This window comes from Helicoverpa armigera, chromosome 12 (genome assembly GCF_030705265.1).
Source record: "Helicoverpa armigera isolate CAAS_96S chromosome 12, ASM3070526v1, whole genome shotgun sequence".
In the NCBI taxonomy this organism is placed as follows: Eukaryota; Metazoa; Arthropoda; class Insecta; order Lepidoptera; family Noctuidae; genus Helicoverpa; species Helicoverpa armigera.
In genome coordinates this window covers 2,636,723-2,664,474 of record NC_087131.1, presented here as the reverse complement: position 1 = coordinate 2,664,474, position 27,752 = coordinate 2,636,723, and the positions used below count along the sequence as shown (strand labels likewise).

Here is a 27,752-nt window from a genome sequence, read left to right as displayed (position 1 = left end):
ATCTAAGCACTACTCTAAGATTACATTGTCGTATGTAAAACCGGTGTGTTCACGGCCCATTGGTAACGCATAATGTCGACGCCTTTGCAAGCATTCACGCTATTTACATTATCTGTATAGATTAACTTTCTTCAGCACTATACCTATTGATTTAGAGTACCTACACTGCAAACTTAAAGGTCTGATATTTGGCCGGTATTAGACCGACTGAAAACTTTGATTAATATCAAGATTTTCTATTAAAAAAATGCCATCGGCCGTCAGCTGTCGGCCGGCTATTTACAGTGTGACTCTTAATACTAAGTGACGTACGTATGTGTGTGTGTGGCTTCAAGAAAACTGTGAAGACTCATTGGTTCTTATTTTGAAAGCGTTCTTAATTCGATTCATTGGGTTTTAGTTTCTACATGGGTTGAGACGAGTTCTGAGAAAAGAGTCCGTTGGATGTTGAAATAAAATTGAAGGAAAATTATTGGAATTATTTTATAATTTTCAGGTAAATGCTGTGTATTTGTTATTAAATACATCATCAAGTTTCTTATATAATTTTTTGTACAGCTGTCTACAGATAGCGCGCGAGTTGAATGCAGAGCTTAGGAATGCGGTATGATAGTTGACAAGGATGGCACAGTACTACACTGCAGGCGCGTGAGGTGGGGCGTGCGGATGGCGGGGGGCTCTTTACCTCAGACCCCGACTGCATTCAACTCGCGCGCTATCTGTAGTAGTTCAACAAAAAAAAGCCAAGAAAATCAGCTCCTAAATTAGACCAAACCACCAATATTAGCCGACATGGCTTATCGGAAGTAATAAAGAGTACACCAGGCATTCACGACAAACAAGTTGGCTAATGCACTGTCATTCTTAGTCATAGTGTGTAATACCGTAAAAAGAAAAATACGGTGTGCTTTTAAAATGACACCACTTTGTGTATTTTATACAATGTATGGGGACAGTACCTCAAAAGGTGTAGACAGAGAGATTTTTCTAAATCTTTCCTTTGTTAATTAAAACCCTGAAGAATTCGTTCGCTCGATCACACCGATTTTTTCAAAAAATATAAGTGTTACATTGATCCTCCGAGTGCTCGAATTGGTTATCCTCGGATGTGTGTGAAACCGCGGGAATCAGCTAGTCTTATAATAATTATTCTGTTTATCAGGCAGTTCTTTATTATATAACATTTTGGATACCATTTTAAGCCATCAAGCTCTATAACAGACAAGTATCCTGTAATATTTATTCACCAAGTAATACCTAGTAATCAAAAAGGTCCCTGCTCACAAACTCCTTTGCTTACCAAACACTAATCTTATGCAAAACGTTTGGTCAATACATGGTTTTATTCGATTTATTCCGTCCACACCGGATTTTTTCACAGGAAATTGAATTCTCCGCCGTCCGAGTTACGTTTCAGAAAAGCTGTTATTTTTTTTACGTTTTTTTAGGGTTCCGTACCCAAATGGTAAAATGGGACCCTATTGTTTTCGCCGTCCGTCCGTCCGTCTGTTACCAGGCTGTATCTCATGAACTGTGATAGTTAGAGAGTTGAAATTTTCACAGATGATGTTACTTCTGTTGCCGCTATAGCAACAAATACTTAAAACTATAATAAAATAAATATTTTAAGGTCGCTCCCATACAACAAACGTGATTTTTTTGCTCATTTTTGCTCGATGCCGATAACGGCAAAAGGTAGATGCGGTTTTATAAATAATGGTACGGAACCCTTCGTGCGGGGTCAGACTCGCACTTGGCTGGTTTTTTCTTCTTTTATGAAATGCGTTCCAGTCTTTCTTTTACGAGGTAAATGTGAAGATTTTTTTCTCGTGGTTTAAGTAGAAAAGTAACGTGATGGCATGCCTCTTTAGTGAGTACTTAGAACATTTTTGGGGATGCTATAAACTGGGGTTGGTAAAAGCGTTTTGTACTATAAAATGTTTAAGGCGCATTGACAGAGTAAAATTTTGAATATTCTCTTTTTTTGCTGAAACTTTATTTGAGTTTTTTTTTTTTATAATCAGAGCTTGTTAGGGATATGATGATGGCGAAACCGAGTTTACGCAAAATAAAAATCCTGGAATGTGATAACTTTAAGATATTATTTTTACTGGCACTCTTTCGTATGGGTACAATTTATTATTAACCATGTTTTCATATGAAATATTGATTATCTGTTTCAAAGACAAAACACATTATACACACGTTTTTTTAGCTTTTATAGCTAAACAAAAAAAAATGTGTAAGGAACCATTTATTCAAAAACTATAATTAAAATAGCAACAACAAACATTATTCATTAATCACATATCACACTTCAGTACTACGAATTACACCCATTAACACCATTTTAAAACCATTTAGGCGTCATTACAGCATTTCTACCATTCCTACCATTCTACCAACAATTGTATGAGAATTAAAAGTCATTAAAACCGTCACTGTATTATGAAATTCCTTGTACTCACATGCAACGCGATATCGCACCCAATTAGAAGCTTCCCGTTTTATAATAAGCTGGGCCATTGAATAAGCGATTAATTCCTTCTCCCTTTTGGTAAGTCGGTTAAAAAGACATGGGCGATTATACAGCAATTCTGGGCATACCTTATTTACTTATTGCAATAACGGTTGTCCTTATTTACTTGTGACTACTTTACACTTATTTCTTCTTTTTATCTACTCCGAATACTTCCTTGTATACTACTCCTATTTACCTACTCCCCTATGTACTTACTTATGTATTACCTTCTATGAACTACCTTTTATCTAATGCCCTTACACATATACTCCCTGATGAACTCTCGCCTATGCGTATTTAATAAACTAACATTATTTTTTCGTACCAGTAAATCTTCTTGCTAATGCCGTAGTAACTATTATATAATCTGTGCTAATGCTTTTAAAAACGGCAAAATAACATACCTACTCAAAAACACTTTCTTCATTGTTCATCCAGACAATTTACATACCCAATTAAATTTCATATTTTAATTAAATCAAATGAACCGTGCAACCACGCCATTTTCACAGCCGCACAAACGCTTGTAAAATTTCTACCGTTGCATTGTGCACTTATGGAGTTGAATCTGGGAAATTTAATTTACGGTAGGAAACACGTTGCATAGAGAAAGCCTTTTAATGAATAGAAATGTAATTGTGCAGTGCAATGCATGCGAAACGATCTTTATACGTCATTACGTGGGGTAATAGTCTGGGGGTGTATTTCGTTGAATGTTTGGTACTAACTTGAGTAATGGTAGGTCTTCTTGCTCTTTATGTTGCCCTGGTAGATTGCTGTATGATTTTGTTTAAGATATTTGCTATGATGTGTTTGTTTGAGTATGTACCTAAAACCTTTGCAATTTAGAATTAAACCATTTGGCGCTTAAGAAATAAATAGTAGATTTCATTATTTATTTGTCTATTGCGAAGAAATTGTGTCAATTTTCAGGCGAACGAAGCAAACGCAAGTTTAGCACAGCCTTTATTAAGTGATAACACAGCAGTGAAATGAACTATAGAAACACAACTAGTAATTTAAAATGGAAAATTGTCAAGACATACCGTCTCGTCCCACCTAGGTGGAGGGTTCTTTTGTCTGCCCTATTAGACAGCTTAAACTTCGGTTTCAATCTTATCGTCTAATCTATTCTGTACCCAACAACAAGCCTACCGAACAACATACAATTAGAACCCGCATCTTGCTTCAATACTGCCTAAATAACACTAAAAAGACGATCATAAAAAAATGTGTGTGTGTGTGCGATCAAAATGCCATTACTCGCACATCACGGTCCCAAGACAGCACGTGACGATTTATATAAAAATGTTCCTTTGCGACGTAACCCTAACATGTTATCAAGAAGTCAATAATAGTATAATAACACTGGATCCTTAAAGCAATTTTAGATGAGACTTGATGCGATAGTGGGGGTCAAATTATGAATATGGATTAAAAGGTGGTATAGTTTATAGTGATTTTACAAGTATTTTACTTACACATATTATGTCGATTGAACAGAATTAAGTGCTATCGGTGAAACTATGATCGTTTCTACTTAAGAATTCTACTTAAATCATTTTTATTTTACACTTAATTTATGCATCTTTATCACTGAAGGAATGCAAAAGAAGGCAAACGTTTTACTGCAATAAAATCCAGCATAACTCAACAAGCTTCATTTATCTACTTTACAAACAACACATTTTACAACAGCTACAATTCAAATGCTACAAAACACGATTACTTTTAAAACTAGCTTTAACCACAACTCAAGTCCGCGCTCAGCACAATAATATAAAAATATTTCGCACTTCGTAACCCTTAAATGCCAGCGTGAAAAGTAATAATACTACAATAACACAGTGGGTACTACACACCGTACGGTAAACCTGGACAACTGTTATGGCGAGATTCCAACCGTAATGCGGAGATAGTTCGCAGTTTTCTAGCCGCTTTAAGCGCCAACCGTTTTGGTTTTGCAGCGCTGTTTTTCTTTTTCACCTACGTTTTAAAATAGGCTGTGTAAAGTAGGAAATGTTGGTACATTTTTCGGGCTTCACTTGTTTTCGTTTTGAGATAAAGTTAGATTTGTTTTTTTTTTTAGTTTTAAACTTTTCAACTGTAAATGTAAGTTGTGAAAATTATTTTAGTAAAAATATTTTAAACTAGTTGATTAAAAGTAAAGAACATAGGCATTGAAAGTGCCTATTGATGTTCTTTTCCTTTAAAATTCATTTCAATAGTTTTGGCTTGAAAGCCGTAGAAACAGGCTGACACTCTATACATTTTATTGAACATTAAAAATGTTGCTCCACCTGATCAAAATATATTCAAACACAATTCACACTAAAAAAAACTACAACGAACCAAAAATCCTAAATCACGTAAGTCAAATAAAAGAAAATCCCACAATTCACAATCACAGCTCAGGATTCGTCACTCACACACGCTCGCATGCAAAGGGTTAACCTCACGAAGAAAGGAAAGATGAGTGGAGATACCATAAGCAGGTAGGTCACGCCTTGTTCTAGGTCAAACGCGTACGCTAAGCATGACCAAAACGATCAGTTACAAGTGAACTAACTAGGTGTTCGGGTTCTTTAAGAAATCTGTGAACGATTTTCGGTATTACAAAAAATGATCGAGTTCAAAGAAGGCGTATAAGAGCGAAGACAGTAACGTTCCTTGTCCATGGCTCACCCGCATTTAAGCGCTCTACTTTCTTGGGAGATTTTCTGTTATGGCACCTCCACTCGTTACTTTATACTCTCTGGTTAACTCACACTTTTTGTAGTTTTATTTCAAGCCTAAACGAAACGTCAAGGTGTTGCGGTCCAAAGTGCCGAGGAATGGAGAAAGGAGCCCGGTATCGCGGCCGACAATTTCAAATATATTTCCCCGTTGAAATTTTGACGTAATCTCTACGGGTGCCCGTAAATTACACGGTGAAATGCGGATTTTAAATGTCGTAGTGTAAGTTTTTTTGGGTTAAATGGTTTTATTTTTTGAATAGTTTTAACTAGTAGAATGCAAAAAAGTTTGTGAGATTTGTATTACCATAAAATCAGTTCATATCACATTTTTTAAACATATAACTCAAAAGAGTTACTATTTTCGTCAATTCACGAGTAATTTTCACGATAAACTCAAAACCTTAAGTACAGATTTTACATTGCTTTCCCCAAGATAAAGAATAATTCATACAAAAAAAAGTGATTTCGACGAATCGAGAACCTCCAATTTTTTTGGAAGTCGGTTAAAATTAGTTATAAACAAATAGGTGAACAGTATTAAGCTTAGAAAAAAACAAGTTTTCATTCCAACTGTACTTCTCAGAAGAAATTTGAATATATGGAACGTTATGGGATTCCATTCACATTATTAAGAGCTATAAAAAACATTAGTAAATGTGGAAGGGCACTTATCTTAATTAGAGTTGTTCACAAAACAACATTTCATGTACTTAAATTGAACGGAAAATTGTTATTGCAACAATGTTCCTTGATGTATCTTTCAGGTAGGATTTGATTGACAGAAATCGTTTGTAAGAGATTACTAGAGATTCAAGTTGAAAATTGGATGAAAAGAAACATGCCGCTGCGATCGATTTAAAATAATGTCAAAAGATAAACTAATATTGGTGTCTAAAAAATATCATATTAGTTTTGATTCAATAGATTATATTAGTTTTGTAATTATTAATATAATATGCGTATATCAAGTCGCGTCCCGCAACCCGAATGAACTATAGCCTATGTTACGCAGGAATACTGTAGCTTTCCAACAATGGAAGAATTTTTCAAATCAGTTCAGAAGTTTCGGAGCTTTTATGGTAGTACGTTTGTACTACCATAAAAGCAAAAACAAAAAAAAAGCTATAAAAATGATAACAAGCACAATATTAACCCTTAAAACGCGAACATTCAAAACATCTTATTACCCGTTGTCATTACCATCGGGCCGAACTGTCAATTCATCCGCATGTATCTGTCATCATTACCGGCTCATTTCCTTTACGTTCCGTTATACTGACTGTCGCATTATGCACCTTTATTAATAATGACGCCACTGATTTCGCGTGAAATGGAATATTTTTTTGGGCCATGTCATTACGAGCTGTGAGGGTGAATATTATGTTTTTTTTCTTTTTTTGTTGAAGTTTCGGGGTGACGGTAATTTGTTTTGTTAATAAATATCAATTAAGGATGGACTACACTTTACATAGGTACTTTACATAGGTAAACATAAAACTAGTAAAAAAATACAAGTTGATTTTTGTGGTGGCCTAGTGGGTAAAGGACCAACCTCAAGTATGAGGGCGCGGGGTCGATCCCAGGTCAGGCAAGTACCAATGCAACTTTTCTAAGTTTGTATGTACTTTCTAAGTATATCTTAAACACCATTGACTGTGTTTCGGATGGCACGTTAAACTGTAGGTCCCGGCTGTCAGTGAACATCCTTGGCAGTCGTTACGGGTAGTCAGAAGCCAGAAAGTCTGACACCAGTCTAACCAAGGGGTATCGGGTTGCCCGGGTTACTGGGTTGAGGAGGTCAGATAGGCAGTCGCTTCTTGTAAAGCACTGGTACTCAGCTGAATCCGGTTAGACTGGAAGCCGACCCCAACGTGATTGGGAAAAGGCTCGGAGGATGATGATTTTTATGAAATTTCTATTAAAAGCATGACTATTAATTATGTATTATATTGCCGTTTGTATAAAATGAAGGCATTAATATTAATGTTATTCAAAGTCAAACACTATAATTTATATCAATTAGAATACTTAAAAGCATTGTTTGAACGCTATTGTATTTCTTAAATGGACATCAAATAATGAAAATAATACAAAAATATGAAAGTGACTCTCTCGATTCTTTCACAATTCATTCTCTAAGTACTTCTAAATAGGTGTCTGCAAAGAAAATGAATAGAGTTTCTACTCCATAGAAATTCTTAAAAGTGCCGCCAATATTTTTAAAGAACTCTGTTGCTAATTCAATTGTTTGACATCAACTTAAGTAATGGTTATCTATTGTGAACCTTTTTTTTTTCAAACTAATGAGTCTTAGTTCTCAAGTCTGAAAGTCCAGTTAAACTATTAATATATAAATAACTAGCTTTTTTACCGCGATTTCACCAGCGTCCTGTGTGAACTATGTTACTTGGAAAGAGTGTAGCTTTCCAACGGTGAAAGAATTTTACATATCGGTTCTGTAGTTTCAGAGCCTTTAGGGTACAAACGAACAAGCAAAAAAGATTCTCTTTATTATGTAAGTATAGATGAGTCTCCAGATTTGCAAAGTGAAATGTTTCCTAAAAAAGTTGAGAAAACTAAAAGTGAATCGGTATCGACGGAATTTGAATTTCGTTTCGTACTAAAAGATTTTCATGAAACTTTCGGAAACGCTTCAGCTTCGTGTTACGGGATCAACGTTGTAACAGTTTCTATCCTCGAGGATCAAAAGTTCCTAATTCTTAAATGAAAGTAGCTTTCCAGCGATTTTTTAAACGTACAGATTTTCTTTGAAAACGTTATCTGCTAAGTATGCCTTTTCCTAACTTTGTTGGGGTTGGCTTCTAGTCTTACCTGATGCAGCTGAGTAACAGTAGTTTACATGGTATCAACTGTCCTCCTCTATCCAGTAACCTGGATACCCTTGGTAATACTAGTTGTCAACTTTTTTCTTCTTTTTATCCGTAATGACCAATTTAACGTGCCTTCCGAACTTTAGTGAAACCCGTCACAGAACGTTAAAATAAAAATCGCAATACCACTTTTCCAAAACATCCAATAACCAGAAACATAACACAAATCAAACCCTTTTCTCCCAAATACAATTGGAACAAAACGCCTTACGCCAATAATATGACATTAGTAAAAAGAAATGTAGGGTAGGACCACTAAGAACGCTTCTATTTGGCACCGGAAAATTGCTAAATCGCTGCCGTAGCTTGCCATGACAAACAAAGGACGTTCGATACAGAAAGAGGAAGATAAAAAGAGGTCGGGCCCACGGAGTTAACATGATCGGAGATGCCATAATGCAGGTAGGTCAGGCGCCTTCTTCTAGGTCCAATTCGTAGGGCGGGCATGACCAAAACGATCAATTAAGTGTGAACTAACGAGTTCTTTAAGAAAACTGTCAACGATTTTTTGTCATTACAAAATATGATCGGGTGTCACACACCCGCATTTTGACGCGCTACTTTATTAGGCTATTTTCCGTTATGGCACCTCCGCTAGTCATTTTGTTCTCCATGGTGGGGCCTGACAAAGCTTCTGTGGCCGCGAATGCGTGAGCAATACGTAATAACTCGCTCGTACTTGCCTCTGTTTACGAGTATATACGTGTTTGACAAAGGCTTTATTTTCTGTGGGAGGATTTTTAAAGCAAGGCCAGTTGCACTATGGTTTATTGTGAAGAAAATTTCATCATCTGACTAGCCTTTACCCAACTATGTTCGAGTCGGCTTGCAATTTAAGCGGATGCAGCTGAGTACCAGTGTTTTACAAGGAGCGACTGCCTAACTGACTTCCTCAACCCAGTTACCCGGGCAACCAGATACCCTAAGACTGGTTGTCAGACTTCTGACTACCCGTAACGACTGCCAAAGATGTTCAAATGACAGCCGTACTGTTACACTACAAGAACAATAAAACGGAACACTCTTTTCCCTCGTAACTCGACATTACGTATGCTGGTATCATACGCCGCATATTCATCATCATTACCCTTTTTCTAACCGTATTGAGGTCAGATCGTGTTTTTGTACATTTATTTTGTTCGGTACACCGTCTGTCTTTTGCATCACTAATGGGATGTATTGATATTGAGGTTTCGAAGGGTGTGACCAGAATTTTCAATGAAGGTTATCAAGGATATAAAACAGATATGTTTTCTTAGGATCTAAACAACACAGAATTTAAGGTACTAAATAAGAATGGTGAAAAATATAATAAAATTGTAGATGAGAAACTTTGAGATATATTTTATTTAGGGACTAATCAAATGTGCCCTGGTTCAGCTAACATAATTGTTTTATCAAGCCATGGTTAACAATACCATATCAAGTCAAAACTAGAACCATTATGACACTACAAAAAAAAACAAAATACAATCCAAAAACAAAAATCTTTTGTCTCAATGCAAGAATCGGAGTCACGGAAAATACAAGGCGAGAGCTCTGTTCGTACGATTTGGGTCATCATTCTGACATATATTGACGAGATGGTATGCTGTCCCACATTTCTTGGTGGGCCGTGTAAAGTATTAAATAAATTCTCGTGTGAATTGTGACTGGGTGATATTTAATGGCTTTTAGTGTACGTGTAGTGTAGAGTGGTTGTTTATTAGATTTTTTCTCATATGTTATTTTGTTTTTCATTATAATTTTCTAGCTTCCATATGCGGTTAAAATATTTTTGTAAATTTTATAATGGTGTAATACCCATATGTTTTTCTGAATCAGAAGTTAATTGCTGAAAATTTTAATCGTAACATGCACTGTCGATAAAGCGTTATATATTTACAAAAACCTAAGTATTATTAAAACTCACTCACACTTATAATTTTAGTAATTTATGTCATAAGTAAAATTATGTACTTTTATTCGAAAGGAAGTACTTATCCTAGTGACAAAATATTAATAAAGTAATATCTTCTTTTCCAGATAAAACAAAGTGGTGTACAGTGAAAATGCGAGTGACTTAGTGAAGTGTTCAATATGAAGACCTCTAGTTTGGTGCTGACACTCATTTGTGTCATCTCGCTGACCTGCACGCATGCCAAAACTGGTGAGTTTTATAATTTTCAAATAACTTTGCCACTCTGAAATTAGCTGCTAGTGACCTTGACCTTACTTTGGTCAAAATGTCAGTTTATTCAGAACAACTAACAAACTGAAAAAAGGTTAACAAGTTCGCTTTCTTTTTATTTTTAACTAGCTGATTTCCCGCAGTTTCAACGGATGAAATATTGTTTAATATAATGTAGGTAATGTAAAATAATAGGTAATGTAGTTTGAATGTGTTCCTCAGAGATAGTAGATATAGCTCCCCCACAGTAAAAGAATTTTTCGTAACTTTCGTTTTGAAGCCTTTAGGTACAAACAAACAAAAAATATTTCCTGTTTATTATATTAGTATAGATTTATAAAATCCTGTTGGTACTTACTTTGTCAACTTAAGAACCCTTTTAAAAATTACTTCCTTTAATACACAAACTTTTTCCGATTCTCTTCTCCATCATTCATAGGGTTAATTTGCAAGTTGCAAATCATTCCCATTATACCTATCAACGTCTCGATAGCCTCGCAAAAGAATGAAAGATCGATTCCAATCGAATGAATGCAATCAGAAAGTAAGAAATCTTACTGATTGTCTGTCAGTCATGATTGTCTTCCATTGTTTGTGAGGAGGCAACTTTAATTGAGACTTTGATAGCAAGACAGATTGTGGGCTGTCCCGCTTGTAGGGTTGGGAAAAGGTTCATTCCTTTATGAAGAATTGGAGATCGGTTATTATCCGATTTCTGCACCCAGATAAAAAGCATAATATATCTCATGTATAGATAATAACTGGCAATTTTCATCAAAATCCATTCAATTTTCATCAAATTCAAATTCACAAATTATTGGTGAAAGTAACGTAGGTGGAGATTAAGTAATCAGACGATATAACCTGTTGGTACTTAGCTGCATCTTATTTGATTCTAAACTAGTTAAAAATGTTGCTACACTGTGACGTTATTAGTGCTTTAATTTATAAAGTAGGGGTTGCTATATCGAAAATAACTTTGTATTTTAGCAATCGGTTCCAATCGAATGAATGCAATCAGAAAGTAAGAAATCTTACTGATTGTCTGTCAGTCATGATTGTCTTCCATTGTTTGTGAGGAGGCAACTTTAATTGAGACTTTGATGGGATATCGATGGTAAGACGGATTGTTGGCTGTCGAGAGTGAAGGGTTGAGAAAGGGCTGATTCTTTTATCAAGAATGGTTATTTTATGACTCCTGTAAGGAGCTCGATGATTTTGAGTTATTGAGTGTATTTTTTTACGCTCAAACTTATACAGCACGCGGCTTTTTGGACTAAAAATTCGTATGTCTGTCAATCTGTTTACTAATACCTACTTTTACATAAGCCCCATACAAGAACGGTTCGCACTAAATAATTTTGAATTTGTAAAGTATACCAATTAATTTCTTGCGCATTTGTAAATCAACAAACAGATAGGATATTGAAATTCACTGTTAGTTAACAATCGTAGTCGGCAGACCTTCTCAACAGTCTCCAATTTCAGTTCTAATTTTGTATATATTTATATATTTACTTGACTATACATACCAGATAGAATATCATAACTATATCACCAGCCAACTATATCAAAATCCATTATAACTTGACAGTTCTCTGGGTGACCCCAGAGAGATTGATACGCCTGTAACATCACTTCAATCAAATTGCCGACTGAAAAGACAACTTTAAATTGAGCGTTTGACGTTAGGGTAACGTTCCACAAACTGCATTATTGCTTGTCACCATAGAAGGGTAAAAACCATGGAGGAAGGCAAGATAATGGAGATGCCATAAGGAAGGTAGGTCAGACTTCGTGTAGGTCACTTTACGTGCGATACTAGAACTAAAGAGGCGTTCGGGTTCTTGACAATTCAAGAATAATCTGTTAAAGATTAGTCTTGATTGGTTGGTGATTTTATTTAAAAAAATAATGGACTGGTTCCAAGAGAGGTGTGTAAGGGCGGAGCTTTCCTCGGCTCCCAAACAATTTGCGCTACTTTCTTAGAAGATTTTGCGTTATGACGTCTCCGCTAATCATTTCGTTCTCCATGGTTGTCACCATAGAAGGGATAACAGACAAGGGTTTGTCAATTTCCGTCCATTCCCATAATAAATTAAACTTCGGTAATAGAATTGATACCTCATGTATGATACGGTGGGTAAACGCACAAATATTGGAATTCGAGTCCCTATTTTGTGGGCGTGATTGGATATTCAAAATCAGTGGTTTAAAAAGATCTTAAATTGATTTTTTTTTTATTTTTAAACGGACTTCCCAAAAAGAAAGTAGTACTCATTCATCGTTTTTTTTTGTTCTCTTCATCATCTTTTGTGTTTTCTTTTTTTATTTACTGTTTACTTTAACTCTTTGTCAAAGAAACCGACTGATTTGCACTTCCTAGATGGTCCTACAGCCATCAGGTCAGGATCTGATGATTTGACATCATCCTGACATTGAGAAATCGAGGGCAACTTTAGAGTTTGATGATGGATAATGTTCTTTATCTAGTTTAAAATATTTTTTTATAAAAACGTTTCTCGTCCCCCGCACACCCGCATTTTGGCGCGCTATTCTCTTAGGTGATTTTTCGTTATGGCACCTCTGCTAGTCATTTTGTTTTCCGTGTTTGTAGTGGATTCGGCAGCAGAATAGTTAATTGTATTCAAATATTCGGTTACAAATTCAGTTAATGTAGCCCTAGAAGTGGTTAAGCCGGAGTGATTTGTTACTGTGGTTGGATTTAGGTTAATTTTGTTCGAATTAAATGTATCCTTACTAATCTATTTAAAAGTACCGAAGTAAACTATTGTGTTATTTGACAAAGTCGTCGATATAGGCATCGATTTCGAAAAGCATACAATATGGGTCGTATTTGGCTCAACACTTGTCTTCCACTCTACCTGGACGAAGTTATGTAGGTATCAAGTTCTAGATATTGAAGTGGCGTAAAATCGGTTCTTTAATAGAGTCGTAGAAATGAGTTTTTACTCAAAAACTTTTGCCAGTGGTTGACGAACGGGAACTACTTTGAGTATCTAAATAAAAAGTAGCCTTTCCAGAAAAATGAGTTAATTAACACTGGGAGATTTTTCAAATTGGACCAATCGATCCTGAGATAAGCGCATTCAAACAATCAAACGAAGAAATTCTTCAGCTTCATCATTAATACAGATTATCAAGAAACTACCTGCATAATTTGATCAAAAACCAATACATTTGTAGTAATGTGCGTGAGTCCTAATGCGCTTTACACATCGTGGTCACGCGATGCCGCCGCTTACAAGGCTTTGTGCGTCTGATTGTACGACAAGCCTTACAAGCGGTAAGTTTAAGCTTTGTGGCTTGTTTTTAAAATGTATGTTAGTCTTTATAGGATATACCTAGTAATAATTTCTTTATGACATTAATTGTTACAAGTCTTAATAATACAAATTATAAAAACACTTAATATAAAAACACCTAATGATACATTTTACAATCAAAAAACAAATATTGTATTAAAATAAAAAAAGTACCGGGACAAGGTATATTTTAAACTTGAAGTTTCCTTGCTTTGGTTTCTTGAAAAAAAAATACCATACTTCGCTTAAGTGACTGAAGTAGGTAGGTATTAAACTAATGTATCTAGAGTCCTATTTATCTTGTTCACGCGTAAAAATATGTAATAATTTTGCCTTTACCTAACAGAGATAATAACTCAAACAATTGCTTTTTTTAATTTCTTTGAAGAAATTGATACCTTCAGCAATCGATAAAGAAACAGTTGATTATATATTTCCATTAAATACGAGTTTGTTTGTAAGATTTGAGGTGACCAGCATTTAGCCTGTAGGTCGGTCTATTTCTAAAAGGAAAATCTCTCCCCACAAATTTTTAACACGTTTCAAGTTAATAAGCCTAGTATTTTATTCAATAGTAACGATACAAATACAAAACCAATAATTCACAGTTTGCGTGTTGATTGGTACTCAATTAATTCAAGTGTCCATTGTTTATTTGATTTACTAAGTAATTATAGCATATATTCAAGTGCTAATGCACGCTCGGAAAATTTGGTGCTGAAGAAACTACTTCACACCCAGATAAATCCACAAGGATTCAACGAAACCCATTCGTTTTGCGTGAAAGAGGAACAAACAGTAGTACATAAAAAAGTTTTATGTTCTTAATATTAGTAGATAGTGTGATTGCTGATAGAAACGTAGGTATTTATAAGTGGAGATCAAATACCTTTTGGTACTTAGTTGTATATTTATGTTTTTGATATAAACTAGATGAAACGATAAATCGTAATTTTATTAATTCTCTGACTTGTCACGGGAGGGCCTAATGAGCGCATCCGGCCGTGCTCTCGCTGTGGGTCACATATTGGGCTGAAAAAGTGTAATCTTACTATAAGACATGTCATCGACACGAAAGAAGAAGAAAAATGTTAATAATATCTCAATTTATTAAGTGTTTACCCTTTTGATGATACAGTTACATTTTTGACCGACTTGCCAAAAGAGACTCAGTTCAGATGTTTGTATTTTTTACACCATGGTTTTCTGTTTTACTGTTAATTTATGGCATATAACATTCAAATTCAACATCAACACTCTACGGTACCTGGTAATCATAAATGACTCATTGGTTCTGTCTCCCCGCGACTCACATCAGCTTGGTGCCCTTGCATCATTTATGTATAGCCGCGGAAATGTTTTACCTTAGTTGTGCATATGGTTTGGAATACATTTAATTCTGGGTTTAATTGTACACCTAATCAAAATAGATTTTCTTTTGGTAATTGCATGTTATAGGAATCGGGTCTTTGTTGCCTTGGTACTTAGTAGTATGTTCTCGTAGCTGTCAAAGACTATGTAAACGGTTGCTGCATTCACGACTACTTAGGGTACCTAACCAGAATGTAAACAGGGATAAAGCCATCCAGTTTTAAAATTCCTTATAGCTATTAGATATTAAGTATTAATAATTAAGGCAACAAAATTACTGTTAATAATAATTTCTTTAAAGTTACTTGAAATCACATCGTTGCCACAGAGAATAAACATGAGTGTGTGACAACAAACCTATAACTAGTTAACTGGCTATATGAATTACATTATTACTATAGGATATGACTGTCATACCTATTACAACAGATATTTTCTTCCCGACATAATACAAGGTAATATGAAACATTTACCGATAAGAAAAACAAATTGTGGGTCAATAACCTAACATAATATTCTGTAGGTACCTTCAATGAATGTTATCATACATGAACGTTACCCCTCACTCAATAGGGAGTCAATTTGCAGTCCTTTGTAGGTCAATCAGATGTCAGACGTATTTGCCTTTAATTTTATGAATTTATTTGTACTATATTAACGTTTATATGCTTGCTCAATTATTGGTAAGGTATGTTCCTTATGCAATTATCGTGGATTGTATGTACAGTCAACTTCAGGTCAGTGGTAACAGTTTTATAGGAAAATCGTACTTATTACTATTGAGTTAAGGTGCATAACAGTAACCATTGATGTGCGGTCTACCGTACATATATCACGGAGCAAGGAAAGATAATGGAGATGCCATAAGGAAGGTAGGTCACGCCTTCTTGTAGGTGAAAATGAAGTACAGTAGGCGTGATCAGTTACTTGAACTAACAAGCGTTCGGGTTCCTTGCCAAATCAAAACCAATCTGACAAATCTGTCAAACATTTGTGTTGCTTGCTCAGTTATTGGTAAAGTAAGTTTCTTATGTACATGATTATAGTGGTTTGTACATACATAGTACATATCTTCTTGCTCAATTACTGGGTAAATAAGTTTCTTGTGTAGTTATCGTTATTTCATATTTGAATGAGCAATCAGTCATGTTTGTGCTACCGATGAATAAGATCAGTTATGAATATCATAGCCATTTACAATTTTCGTTATATTATAAATCAAAGAAATTAAGCTTATAGAAATAGCTCATTATAAAGTGTGTTCTAAAAAGACTAAGTATGTTTTATTTTTCAGCGTTCTTTTGTGATTATAATTATTACAATAGAAGGAAGTATGACGTACAATAACAATAAGAATACATTTAATGTTCCTTTATATAAATATGTAAGAACTACCTACATTATTCACCGGGCTAGCTATCCACCTAAATAAAATAAAAACGTCGGAACTCCAAACAACGCTTGGGTTAAACATTTTTATATTAACAGCTCTTATAAAACACACCTTCCGTATACTCTGGTTTTTATCGTAGACCATAACAATAAGTGTTTATCGTTTTAGCCGACTTCATAAAAGGGGTGGTTAACTGTCTGGGTTTCTTTTTTAACACGGCTTGCCTTGTTATAGCGGCTATCCGATATTCTATAGAAAATAATTTGTTGAGCACAGATTTTCACTTGAGATTTTAGTGTTCAGATAATTTGTAATTTTGATTGAGTTAATCGACTTTTTGCTGACTGTACCTATTTACATAAAAATAGGTTTTTCAAAGTCAAAATCAATTGTTTTTTTTAAAAAAAAACAATGCTTTACACACAGGCTTTTACAGGCTCTTATGGAACACCACACTAGTTATACGATTCAAAATCGTATCCAAAATTACCAGTTAATCTAAAAACAAAAACACATCCAAATTCATTGAACCATTTAAAAGACAGACAGACACATAACAGTCAAACTTATAACAGCCACTACAAAAGGAACAAACCATTGAACTACTCCGACGATAAAGGTTAGCACCAACTAGAGTAGTCACTTGTAACATCGTTCACAATGTGCCCACTGGTACAGTTCGAGGCCATGGAGAACAAAATGACTAGTGGAGATGCCATAACGAAAAATCGCTTAAGAAATTAGCACGCCAAAATGCGGGGGACAACGAACGTAACTGTCTTCGCCTTCATTGGGCCCGTAATTTTTTTGTAATACTTAAATTAATCGTTGACAGAGGTCTCAAAAAACCTGCCGGTGCTGCGAGATTGTTCGAAAGAGTTACTGCGGCTCTGGTACATAAAGGGATTCAGAAGGAACGTGATGGGATTTCGTTAGAAAGAAACTGACACTGCCTTATGCTGCTAAGCCCAGCAGCTGTGGGTGCAGCAAACCCAAGCAGCGTGAGGCAGTTTCAGACTTGCATGTGATCCCCCTCCATCCCGAGCGCCTTATTGGTAAGTATCTGATTGCTTTGATCATGCACTTACATATTTGTCCCGACCCTACATCTCTCTGTTAATATTTCCTTACTCCGTGGCCCGCTGGTACAGTTCGTCAGGGCTACATGTGCGCGGCGTGTTTTATTCAACTTGATCTGCCAACACTCTGGCAAGCTGTAAAAGGGAGCGGCCTGTAATCTATTGAACGTTGTTTGATGGACCTGTGCGCGTAGTCTTTGGAATTTTGCTGGTATATGGTAGATTTTTTGACTATGAGTTATGAATGAATTACAGTGCCTAGGGTTTTTGGTTTGAAGTGTAGTATTTTAAATAAAAAGATTGAAGAGCTCGTGGCTTCGTAATAGCCGCGAGGATTGGTGAAAGATAAGGTTAAGCAAAGTTTAGCGAGGTCGGTCTATAAATGGGTGATCTTATAGCAGGTTTTATGGAAAGAGCTATTATAAACAGTTTTATTGTAATTTAAATACTGACTATTTATCGAAAGGCCATAAAAATTTTATGTAATTTGAAAATAAATTCTCACAAATGATTGTGAGAATTTATGTAAGTATTTTCATACATAAATAATTCCATAAACAGTGTTTATTTTTTCATACGCATCAGAAAATACTAAGACGCTTCCTCGTATTTTTTGCGAAGTTACTGATGTTTAGTACATAACAGACTTAGCTCGAGCCTTGCAGTAAATATAGGACTTATTTCTAAGTAAAAGTGGCTGTAAATATAGACTTCAGAAATAGTACCGATTCCATATAATAACTACGATAGTAAACTTCCTACGGACTTATTATATAACTTTGTTTGTTACCAATTTATGTGTATATTTTGTTATAGCTATGATTTCCTATATGGTGACCTTTTCGCGTTCCCATAAGGAGTTTTCTGTATAGAATTAATTAAGTGTTATTGTGTTTACTTATGCGCCAACCAAGTGAACAAATAACGGCTGATTCTATTTATAGATTGCCGAAATATTAATTTGGAAGGAGTACCATTTTGTTGAAATTGTTTGTTTGTTAATTATATTTTATGTGGGAGTAATTAACTGTCCTCAATCCTATAAATAAAAGGTTTAGAACTTTAAGTTGTAAGTGCAACTTTTGAGTGAAACTGTTTTAAAAGTAAAAGATTAGGTAGGTACTTAGTTATTCGGCAAAAAGTTAAGGGAAAAAGTTTTGAACTAAAAGAAGTATAATAATAAGGTTTGCAATAAAAAAAATACATACTATCCTAATATTTCAATTAATCATTACTGTTAATGTCTATAAACGGAAAAATATACCTTCCAAAAATACGCATAAGGAAAAAAACATACAGCATCACATCTGTGTCCCATAAAGCTTGTTTACACTAGCGTTAGCTATCGTAAATATAAGGATTTCCCTTTACAAGGCAAACCTTTAAAAGGAATGAACTCATATGAGGATAAAATGCGTGACTAGTGGGTACTTACCCTACCTACATATTCGCACAATTAGGGTTGTCACAAACGCAAACTAGAATCATTTATTCAAACTTAGCTGCAAAACAGCACTTTTTGAACGTCATAAACAAAAGATAGCCTTTAAAACGCCCACCCATCACTACTTTCTATGTGTTTTTGCTGGGGAAAAGAAGTTCACATTAAAACAAAAGTCGTTCTAAATATGAAATTCTTATGTCAATTTCTCAACTTCGATTTACTAAATGCCAGTGTTGTTGAAAATCAAACTCAATTGGATTCAAATGAAGGTTGAGGATTGCTTAATTCATCAAAGAAGAAGTTTTGGTTGCTTTAGCTTTGAAAGTGAGTAGTGGAATGAAAATTCTGCAATTTATTTTCGGAGGGCCCTGGGTTCAAAGATTTAGCGCAACAATTATTAATTGTACTAACTTCATAAGATGTAACAATGATGAAAAAAAATCTCATATAAGAAGTTCTTAGAATTTCTATAGCTATAATTCGATTCATTGTATAAAATCCAAAAAGAAACATATAAAGCGAAACATAACATTATCACTTCAGTTACCTTTTTTCTCAGAACTTCTTTTATCAAAGACCATTTACGAAAGATTGGAAAAGATTACCTACTATTGGGAGATAGCAAAGATTACTATTTGGTAATAAAAAAAAGAATCTGGCAACCCTATCAGGTCCTAAGCGATATAGGCTTGAAAAACGTCTTTATTTCCTTTATGAGGCTGTTAGACGAAAACAGTTAGCCTAAATTAAGTTCAAGATAGTTAGAGTAATGTGTGACAGTAAAAGAAAAATATTTTTGTTGGTATATTCAGTCGCCTTTTTAGGGTAAAGGGTAAATCGTAAATGTAGGCTACGTACGAAGGATACGTTTATTTTTTGTTGTGATTCGAGTATTCGACGTTGATTTTTTGCAATTTATAAAATTGAATGTATTTCTTCGAATTATCTTCCAATTGAACACTCACAAACCCATAGCAAAACAAATAGTTTTATCCCAAAAAACTGTCTCCATTCTCATCGTTTTGATCCATATTTATCGAACAAGATAGAATATCCATTCATTTTCGACTCCGCCATAATAAACGATCCAATATTTATATGGTAGTATAATTTCACGGGGCTCCGCTTATGAGAAGCATGGGATTTACGTCCCCCATAGCTGTGGTCCGACCGACCCTTAAAACGTAAAGCCATGGGTTGCTACCCTGAATTTTTAGTGGTACTTCGTGAGTTATATGTGTTCGGAACACGGAGGAGGCAAAGATAGCGGAGATGCCGTAAGGAAGGTAGGTCAGGTGCCTTCTTCTAGGTCAAATACGTACGGTGGACATGACCAAATCTATCAGTTCGGGTTCTTTGAGACATCCATTCTTTGAGACGTCAACGATTTTTGGTTTTCCAAAAAAAAATCGGTTCAGACGGACGGAAAAGACGGTGTGTAAGGGCGAAGAGAGTAATGTTCCTCGTCCCCCGAATACGCGCATTTTGGTGGACCTTGGGAGATTTTGAGTTATTTTATTTATTAATTTAACCGTTTATATACACAGTAAGCACATGAAAGAAGAAGAAATAACATAAAATAGTACAAAGGTACTGCTTATTTCTGATGAAATCTCTTCCAGCGGACCCGTAGTAGGAGAGTTAGAACAGCGTTATGACATCTTCGCCAGTCATTTGGTTCTCCATGGTTCGCAACCATTTGACTGATGTTTTAGGGGAAACTTTGGCAGACATGTGTCCTTTTCGTGTCGAATTTACCTATTTTCAGGGGGCAGTTTTTTGTTGTTGATGATTTGACGAGTGGGATGATTTTTATTTGGATTTTTGGGAATATTTATATCGATTTTATTTTATTTATAGTCGAATTATGCCTCTTAAACCTACACGTTACCATAGTCTGAGTTGTTGTAAATTAAATCTTTAAGGGTTCCAATATTATAGTAATCCTGCCTGATGCTTAACACAGTATATTCTTAAGAATGAGAAAGGAGACTAATGGACACACTCAGAAACATTTAATGGTTAGTTAAGCCATTCCTTAGTGATTTCTTTGACAATCCGTCACTAAGGAGTGACTTAAGTAATCATTAAATGTCTCTGAGTGTGGGGGCAATCTGCTTTTCTCCAATTGCAGAAACTATTTCCCTCCAGATGTAAGTTAAACCGCTTGGGACTGCTAAAAATACATTATCAACAGCCAATAGACTCATTTAAACTTGAGATGCATTTATTTATTAAAATCGCCTTCCACAACTTTGAATGTAAGAACTTTTTCCTCACTAAGACTGTGTTGCCAATTTCCTTAATTGTTCAGGCATTTAGCAACGGTTAGTTTCCAGGCTTTCATTTAAAATACATTAATCTTTTATGTTAACGATGTTTCTGTCTATCACTAATAGGCTTTTAGTCCCGTTAATGGATCGAATATATACCTTTGTTTTGGGTTGAAACTGTGACGTTGCTATGTAGTGATGTAGGTAGGCTATTTATATTTTATAGGAAGTGTGTTGCTGTGTTATTTTTGTCGGGTATTTATTTTAGGTGAGGAATCAATAATTGGTCAGCTAGGGCACTGTTATATATTGTAAACATAAAATATGCAAGGATAAAAATAATATAACACATATTGTGTTCAAAATTAAATACTGACTGGTAATAAAACATTTTTTCATATAGATGGTTGCATATAAACGTTTTCGAGAAACAAATAAGGCTACGTTACATAGTGTATTCTCTATGAAGCCTCTAAAGCGCAAATCTACAAAGGCAGTGAATTATTATGGTACCACGAGACACATTGCACATTACCTTCATTTAGAATTCTGGCGACCTTAGATGTACTTCATATGACTTTCTAAGTATAAATCAATGAATCAACTGTTTCAAAATAAACATAAAATCCAATCAAAAATCATTTAAGTAAATGCAATCCTTTATTTCAACTTCAGTGAATACAATCAGATTATTTCTTATACTTACACCAACACAAATGTGTAAAACACCGCAAAGAAAATAATTTAAATACGTGATCGATGGTTTGCGTGACCACAAAATTAGTTCGTAGTACAAAAGATTAGCAATGGTTTTCAGTAGAGCGCAGGGACGGATTTACAATATAGAAAGAAAATCCAGGGCTCCGTACTGTAACTGACTATTTCTTTCGCAATGTAAAGAAATAAAACTGCCCTAAACAATTTTGTGAGTATTCAAATTCATAACATACTTACAAAAGTATGAAGTTTTAACTTTGTAGACTACTTTAACAGTCCTAAATTGGCTGGGAGCACCCGCCTGCTTAATTTCACAATGGGCCCCGGACAGCTTACTGCGTATGCTTTATGGGCCCCATACTTACCCAATCCGGCACTGGTAAAAAGGCTGGCCGATGTTCAGCCCGATTGTTTCTGAATAAACGTGGAACTTCACGTGTCACTGGTTTTGTGTTCAATCTGATTTGAACACGAAATCAGGTGCGTGAGCTGGTAATCTTTGACACTAGTGAACTATGATTGTACATGAGTAATCTGGGAATGATAAATTGAGTGTTGTATTTTTTTGAGGGATAGTCAGTTCAGTACTTAGGGACCTTTCACTAGTGGGTCTTAACGTGCGTGAAAGCTCGGAGAAAATGTTTCAAATCTTTTCTTTCAGAACTTAAAATACTTTAAATTGTAAAAGCGTAGCATTACGATCAAATTACCGTAACCACATTTAACAAAATTCATGCTTGAATGGATAACCTAAAATAACAAACGGCCACAAAGTATCTTTTGTTAGCATTCCATTCCACTCCGTTTTTGCATATCTCTTTCGGTCATAATTTACAGCGTACATACCGAATGATAATATCTATGAATGTCAGTTTAATAATGTTATAAAATATAGCCTGTGGTTGGTTCAATTCACGTAATACCGCTGAGGTATTCCCCTTTTGTAAATTCATCATTACAATATAATTTAATATGCTCAAGCGGTAGAGTGGGGTAGAATCGAGACCAGTCCGTTGTACCAAGGTATATACCAAGGCAGATTTTGTATTGAACAGGTGTCTGTTTCAGGGTTTCTTTTTGTGAATTAATTGTATTCAGATGTTTGTTGAACATGGAAAGTCCCATTGCTGGACTAAATTATGTAACTTTACTGGTAGGTAAGCAAAATATTGTTATGATAAAAATTTATAATTTCCATGAGGCATGAGGGCTAGTTCAAAAATTATCCGAATGAATCATATCAATAGAGAAAAAATACATTCCTATTCTAACAGATTTTTCTCAATAAAGACAGTCGATTAAGTTATCTCCAGCAAAACAAACGGTGGCCTGTTTTTTGGACCAAAAAAAGCCGTGTTTAAGTACAATTAGTATGAAAGCATTTTCTCTCACACGGTGATGGTAGATAATGCTGGAGTGCTAATCACAGGCTACCGTTCTCTTTGTTGAGGGTAAGGCTTGATTGATGATCCAACTTTGCCGATGTCGGGCTAATCTTCAAACAACACACTATTGGCTGTGTGTGGGTGGGTGTGTGTAGGTATATTGAGAGATTTGTTTTTGAGAATTGTATTTGGAGACGTAAAGTACTAGGAGAGCATGTCACTTAATGTTTTTTTTTTTTTTTATAAAAAACCAAACGCAAATTATCAAGGTAAAATTTTTTATCAGTGTATTTAGTGCCAGTCTAGAGTTAACATAATCATTATTTGACTAGTTTTCTACCAATTATGATGATACAGCTGAGTAGGTGCTTGTATTTTACATGGAACGACTGTCTATCTGACTCTCCAAACTCGTTTTGAGACCAAACGATGCTATTTTCTTGTAAGAAAAATTATCATGAATGATCTTAAAACGATTACCTATTATTTTTAAAACTACATCAGAAAATATTTAATCGTGGAAAAAAATGACTGTACGGATTTACCTTTTTTTCCAGAAGTCCCGGTTTTTAATTTTCGTCAATATACATTTACCCGTTAAAAGGACCGGGACTAATTAAGTACAGCATACATTGGAGTAACGAGATACCGGGAGCCTTCGTTGAATTTTTGTAATCAGCAAACGGATACTACCTTTTTTTCTGTTTTTATTCAGGAAATTTGGGACATAATTGGAGGTAAAAACTCCGAATGGAAAAGACTTTTGTACCATTTGTGCAGTAATTTCGTATTATTTGGCACAAACTAAATTGGATTTTTATAAAAATGTTCACTTTGCGTAGTAAGTACAGTTTTTAAAATGCATTTTTACGTTCACTTAATAAAAGCTTTTAACCCATGAACATAACACCATTACAATTCATTGACAAAAAAGTGGGCAGCTAAAACTTTTAACACAAACGAAATGAAATACACACTAGTCTGCAAAAAAAAATGGGCACCCATAAAATCTCACAAATCAAACTTTAACGCGACATTGAACAATTTGATTAATTCAAAAAATAATAATAAAAAATTAAGGTTTGCTTTTCGGAAATGTTTCCCACAGTTCGTCGTTATCAGGTTATTACCAGACGAAGCAGAATCACGTAGTCTCCGTCTCTCATAACAGTGACAAGCTGACATTGTATTAAGGAGAAGTATTAGGTACGCCTATTTTTTATGCCAGCCGTGTGAGTGATGGCCGTGGAATACTAATCTTTGTAGCTACAATGAAATAAAATGGTGGGTCGATTTTTTTGGCGGCAAGTGTTTTTGTTTTATTAAAATATTTTAAGCAAGGTACTTGAACCTGTTATATAGTATCATTTCAAAACAAAATTGAAATTATCTGATATACCAAATGAAATCACAAATATTATCTTTATTTTGTAACTATGCTTACGTGTCTAAGTGGTTGAGCATAAAAAACATGAGTTACGAGTAAAATACTGATATTATTTACTATGAAAAAGATATGAAAACTGTTTATAATGGAAAATAAGTTTCATAAAAAATATCATACTGAAGAGGTAACAAACAAAGCGATAAAAACATTTCCACGATAAAATCACAGCACATCAACACATTTTATTTACCCAACAAAAACTATTACGCTATTTATACCGGCCTTACTTTAATACATTCCTGTCAACGGGTCCCATCAGTTATCATAACACCCGCATGACAAACATCACAATACATTCTCCCTACTATAAATAATACCAATTCAAAGTCACTCGTAAACCTACCACACATAATTTTCACATACAATACAGAATGGTACACGGAGGAAGGAAAGACAGCGGAGATGCAATAAGGAAGGTAGGCCAGCCACCATCTTGTAGGTCAAACAACACGGTAGGCATGACCAGTTACTAGAACAAACTTGTCAAATCAAAACCAATCAGTCAAAGATTAGTCTTGATTGATTGGTGATTTTACTTTGAAAATAATGGGCGAGTTCCATAGTAGTCATGTAAAGGAAGAAACAGTTACGTTCCTCGTATCTCAAACACCCGCATTTTGGCGCTCTACATCGTAAGATCTTGCGTCATGACATCTCTGCTAGTCATTTCGTTCTCCATGTAATCCAACAGTACTAAGCTTCGTCGTTACTCGTAAAACTTCGGGCTCACTCGTATTCATCAATCAAATGGGGTTATTATATTGTAAGTACGTATACATAGACGCTCCGCTATGGAACACGTTGATCACGCAACTCACGCTGCCAGCATTGTATTAAATCTTTATTCCCAATGACGAATGAGTTTTTCGTTGATTATTTCCTCTCCCGATTCGGTTGTGGATGAAGAAATTCGTTTAGTGATTATGATTGTAATGGCGAAAATATTTGATGGTTGTGTTTTTTTTGGGGTTTTTGATTTGGTCTATTATTTTGATTGGTTTGTGTATTTCATTAATCGTTCCTGCTGCCATATGTTTTTTAATAACATGTACATATAGGTGAATAATACTTTTTCAGTTGCATATGCTGTAGTTACTCATTATTAAGTTTAACTTATGAATCTGAAAACTTCTGAACTTATGGCTCTGAGTTTTTAACGAACTCTTTTCGAACTTAATACCACAAAGAAAGGCTTAAAAGGCATAGTTACATCCAAACTAACTCAGTATTCAGTATTGTATGTTCCTCGTGGATTGCTGACAATAATAACGCGGAATCCAACAAAAAATAAACTGGATTCGCGTCACGTACTTATTTCGTAAGGGTTCGCTCTCATGTGCTTCGCATTAAACCAATTAGTGTCTCATATTATTCTCTTTTAAAATTATATTGTTATACAAGTATGGAATAAATATGAAGTTTTTAAATACAGAAAAAATTTGGTCAATGAACGTCGATATAGATGCAACAGAATAATTCGTATACAAACGTCTGAACCATAGTGTTACACTTTATGCGTAGAAATATAACTTTGAGAAAACTATGTTAATTGTGAAATATTACATTTAGAGCCATAAAAAGGTAAGTTTTTTATCACACTGACACTTTCTCACAGAAAATACAATGATTTTTACCACACACACAAATATTATAAAAATTATGTGAGAAGAATCATTTTCTTTACTTTTCTATGCAGATAATATCTTTGTGTAATACATATTTGGCATCCATACTACTTTGTCTCATGTAGTTATATTTTATGTGCTATTGTACTAGCGTCAAACTATACCCATTAGGTACTTCGTAGAATCGTAAAATGTCAGCTTCAAAGGTCATAATACTATCTAAGCAACGTTAACGATATGTCTAAACTAATATTATAAAGAGGAAAACTTTGTTTGTTTGGTTGTAATGGATAAAATCAAAAACTACTGGACCGATTTTAAATATATATTAGAAAGCATATAGCTTTCTAATGGTGAAAGAATTCCGGTGTGGGCAGTAGCTCCCACGGGACGCGGGTGAAACCGCGGAAAAACGGCTAGTATGAAATAATAAACAACAGTTTTACTGTAAATATTATGACAGTCAATATGTTTTTATTTACTTTTAAATCTACTTACCATGTTTTTATTTTGAGAAGACCAAGTAGGCGTGTTTGAAAAAAGAGATATTTCGTTTGTCTTAGACAGTAACTAATTGAGTTTTCTTTTAGTATGAAAGATTATATGAAATTAATTAATTATAATTTGTCTCAAAGTCTACTAAAATAGAAAGTTGCTATAAGTAGCAATGATTGAATAAACTTCTTTTGCGTAAATCATTGCTTCGTCGTTTCTGAGAAATGTTTTGTGTCGATAATATTATGTATTTTTATGTTATTGTCATTTTATGATATTTTTTTCACAAAACTGGAGCAAAGCTATTCGATTACGTGTGTTTTTTTTAAAGAACAGACTTATTTTTTAGAGAACTTTGACATGGAATTACAGTTTTATCAGCTAACACTAAAAAATAAAATAAAATATAATAGAAAATAAATACTTCTCCAACTAATTCAAACGACCTATACAATTCTGTTCATCCCATTTAAAGCTTATTTTTAATCCTTAACTCTTGCACACCATTCATAACTGGAAAACGACACTTTCAACCGTCATAAAGCAAAAAAAACAACCTATCATCAATATCCTAAACTCGCTACATACAAACTCATTTTCGCACCAAAGCATCTGTTTACAAACCAATGATAAATTACACTACATTGCAAAATTAAAACCGAAAAGAATACTTGAAACGGAATACATTAAATGTAACAAATTAACGACCGCCGCCTCGGGGGCTGGCTAATAAATGAAGACAATTTAATCCTCTAGATATACAAATAGCTTGTCTAATTTATTTTGCGAGTTTCGGCGAGATTTGCCAACTCGTCTCTCGTGGGATGTCACGTGATGTAGGGAAAAATATTGCGTTTTTTGTCTGTGCCGTTTTTTT

At 34.7% G+C, this 27,752-nt stretch overlaps 1 protein-coding gene across 1 annotated transcript in view; it reads left to right on the top strand.

The window, feature by feature from the left end:
- Positions 1-27,752, top strand: part of LOC110379189 (acid sphingomyelinase-like phosphodiesterase 3a) — a 56,129-nt gene that overhangs the window by 9,553 nt on the left and 18,824 nt on the right. Inside the window, exon 2 of the mRNA XM_064037343.1 lies at positions 10,176-10,299. Coding sequence (XP_063893413.1) covers positions 10,230-10,299 — 70 coding nt within the window. The 5' untranslated portion in view covers positions 10,176-10,229. The remainder of the gene's footprint in view (positions 1-10,175; positions 10,300-27,752) is intronic.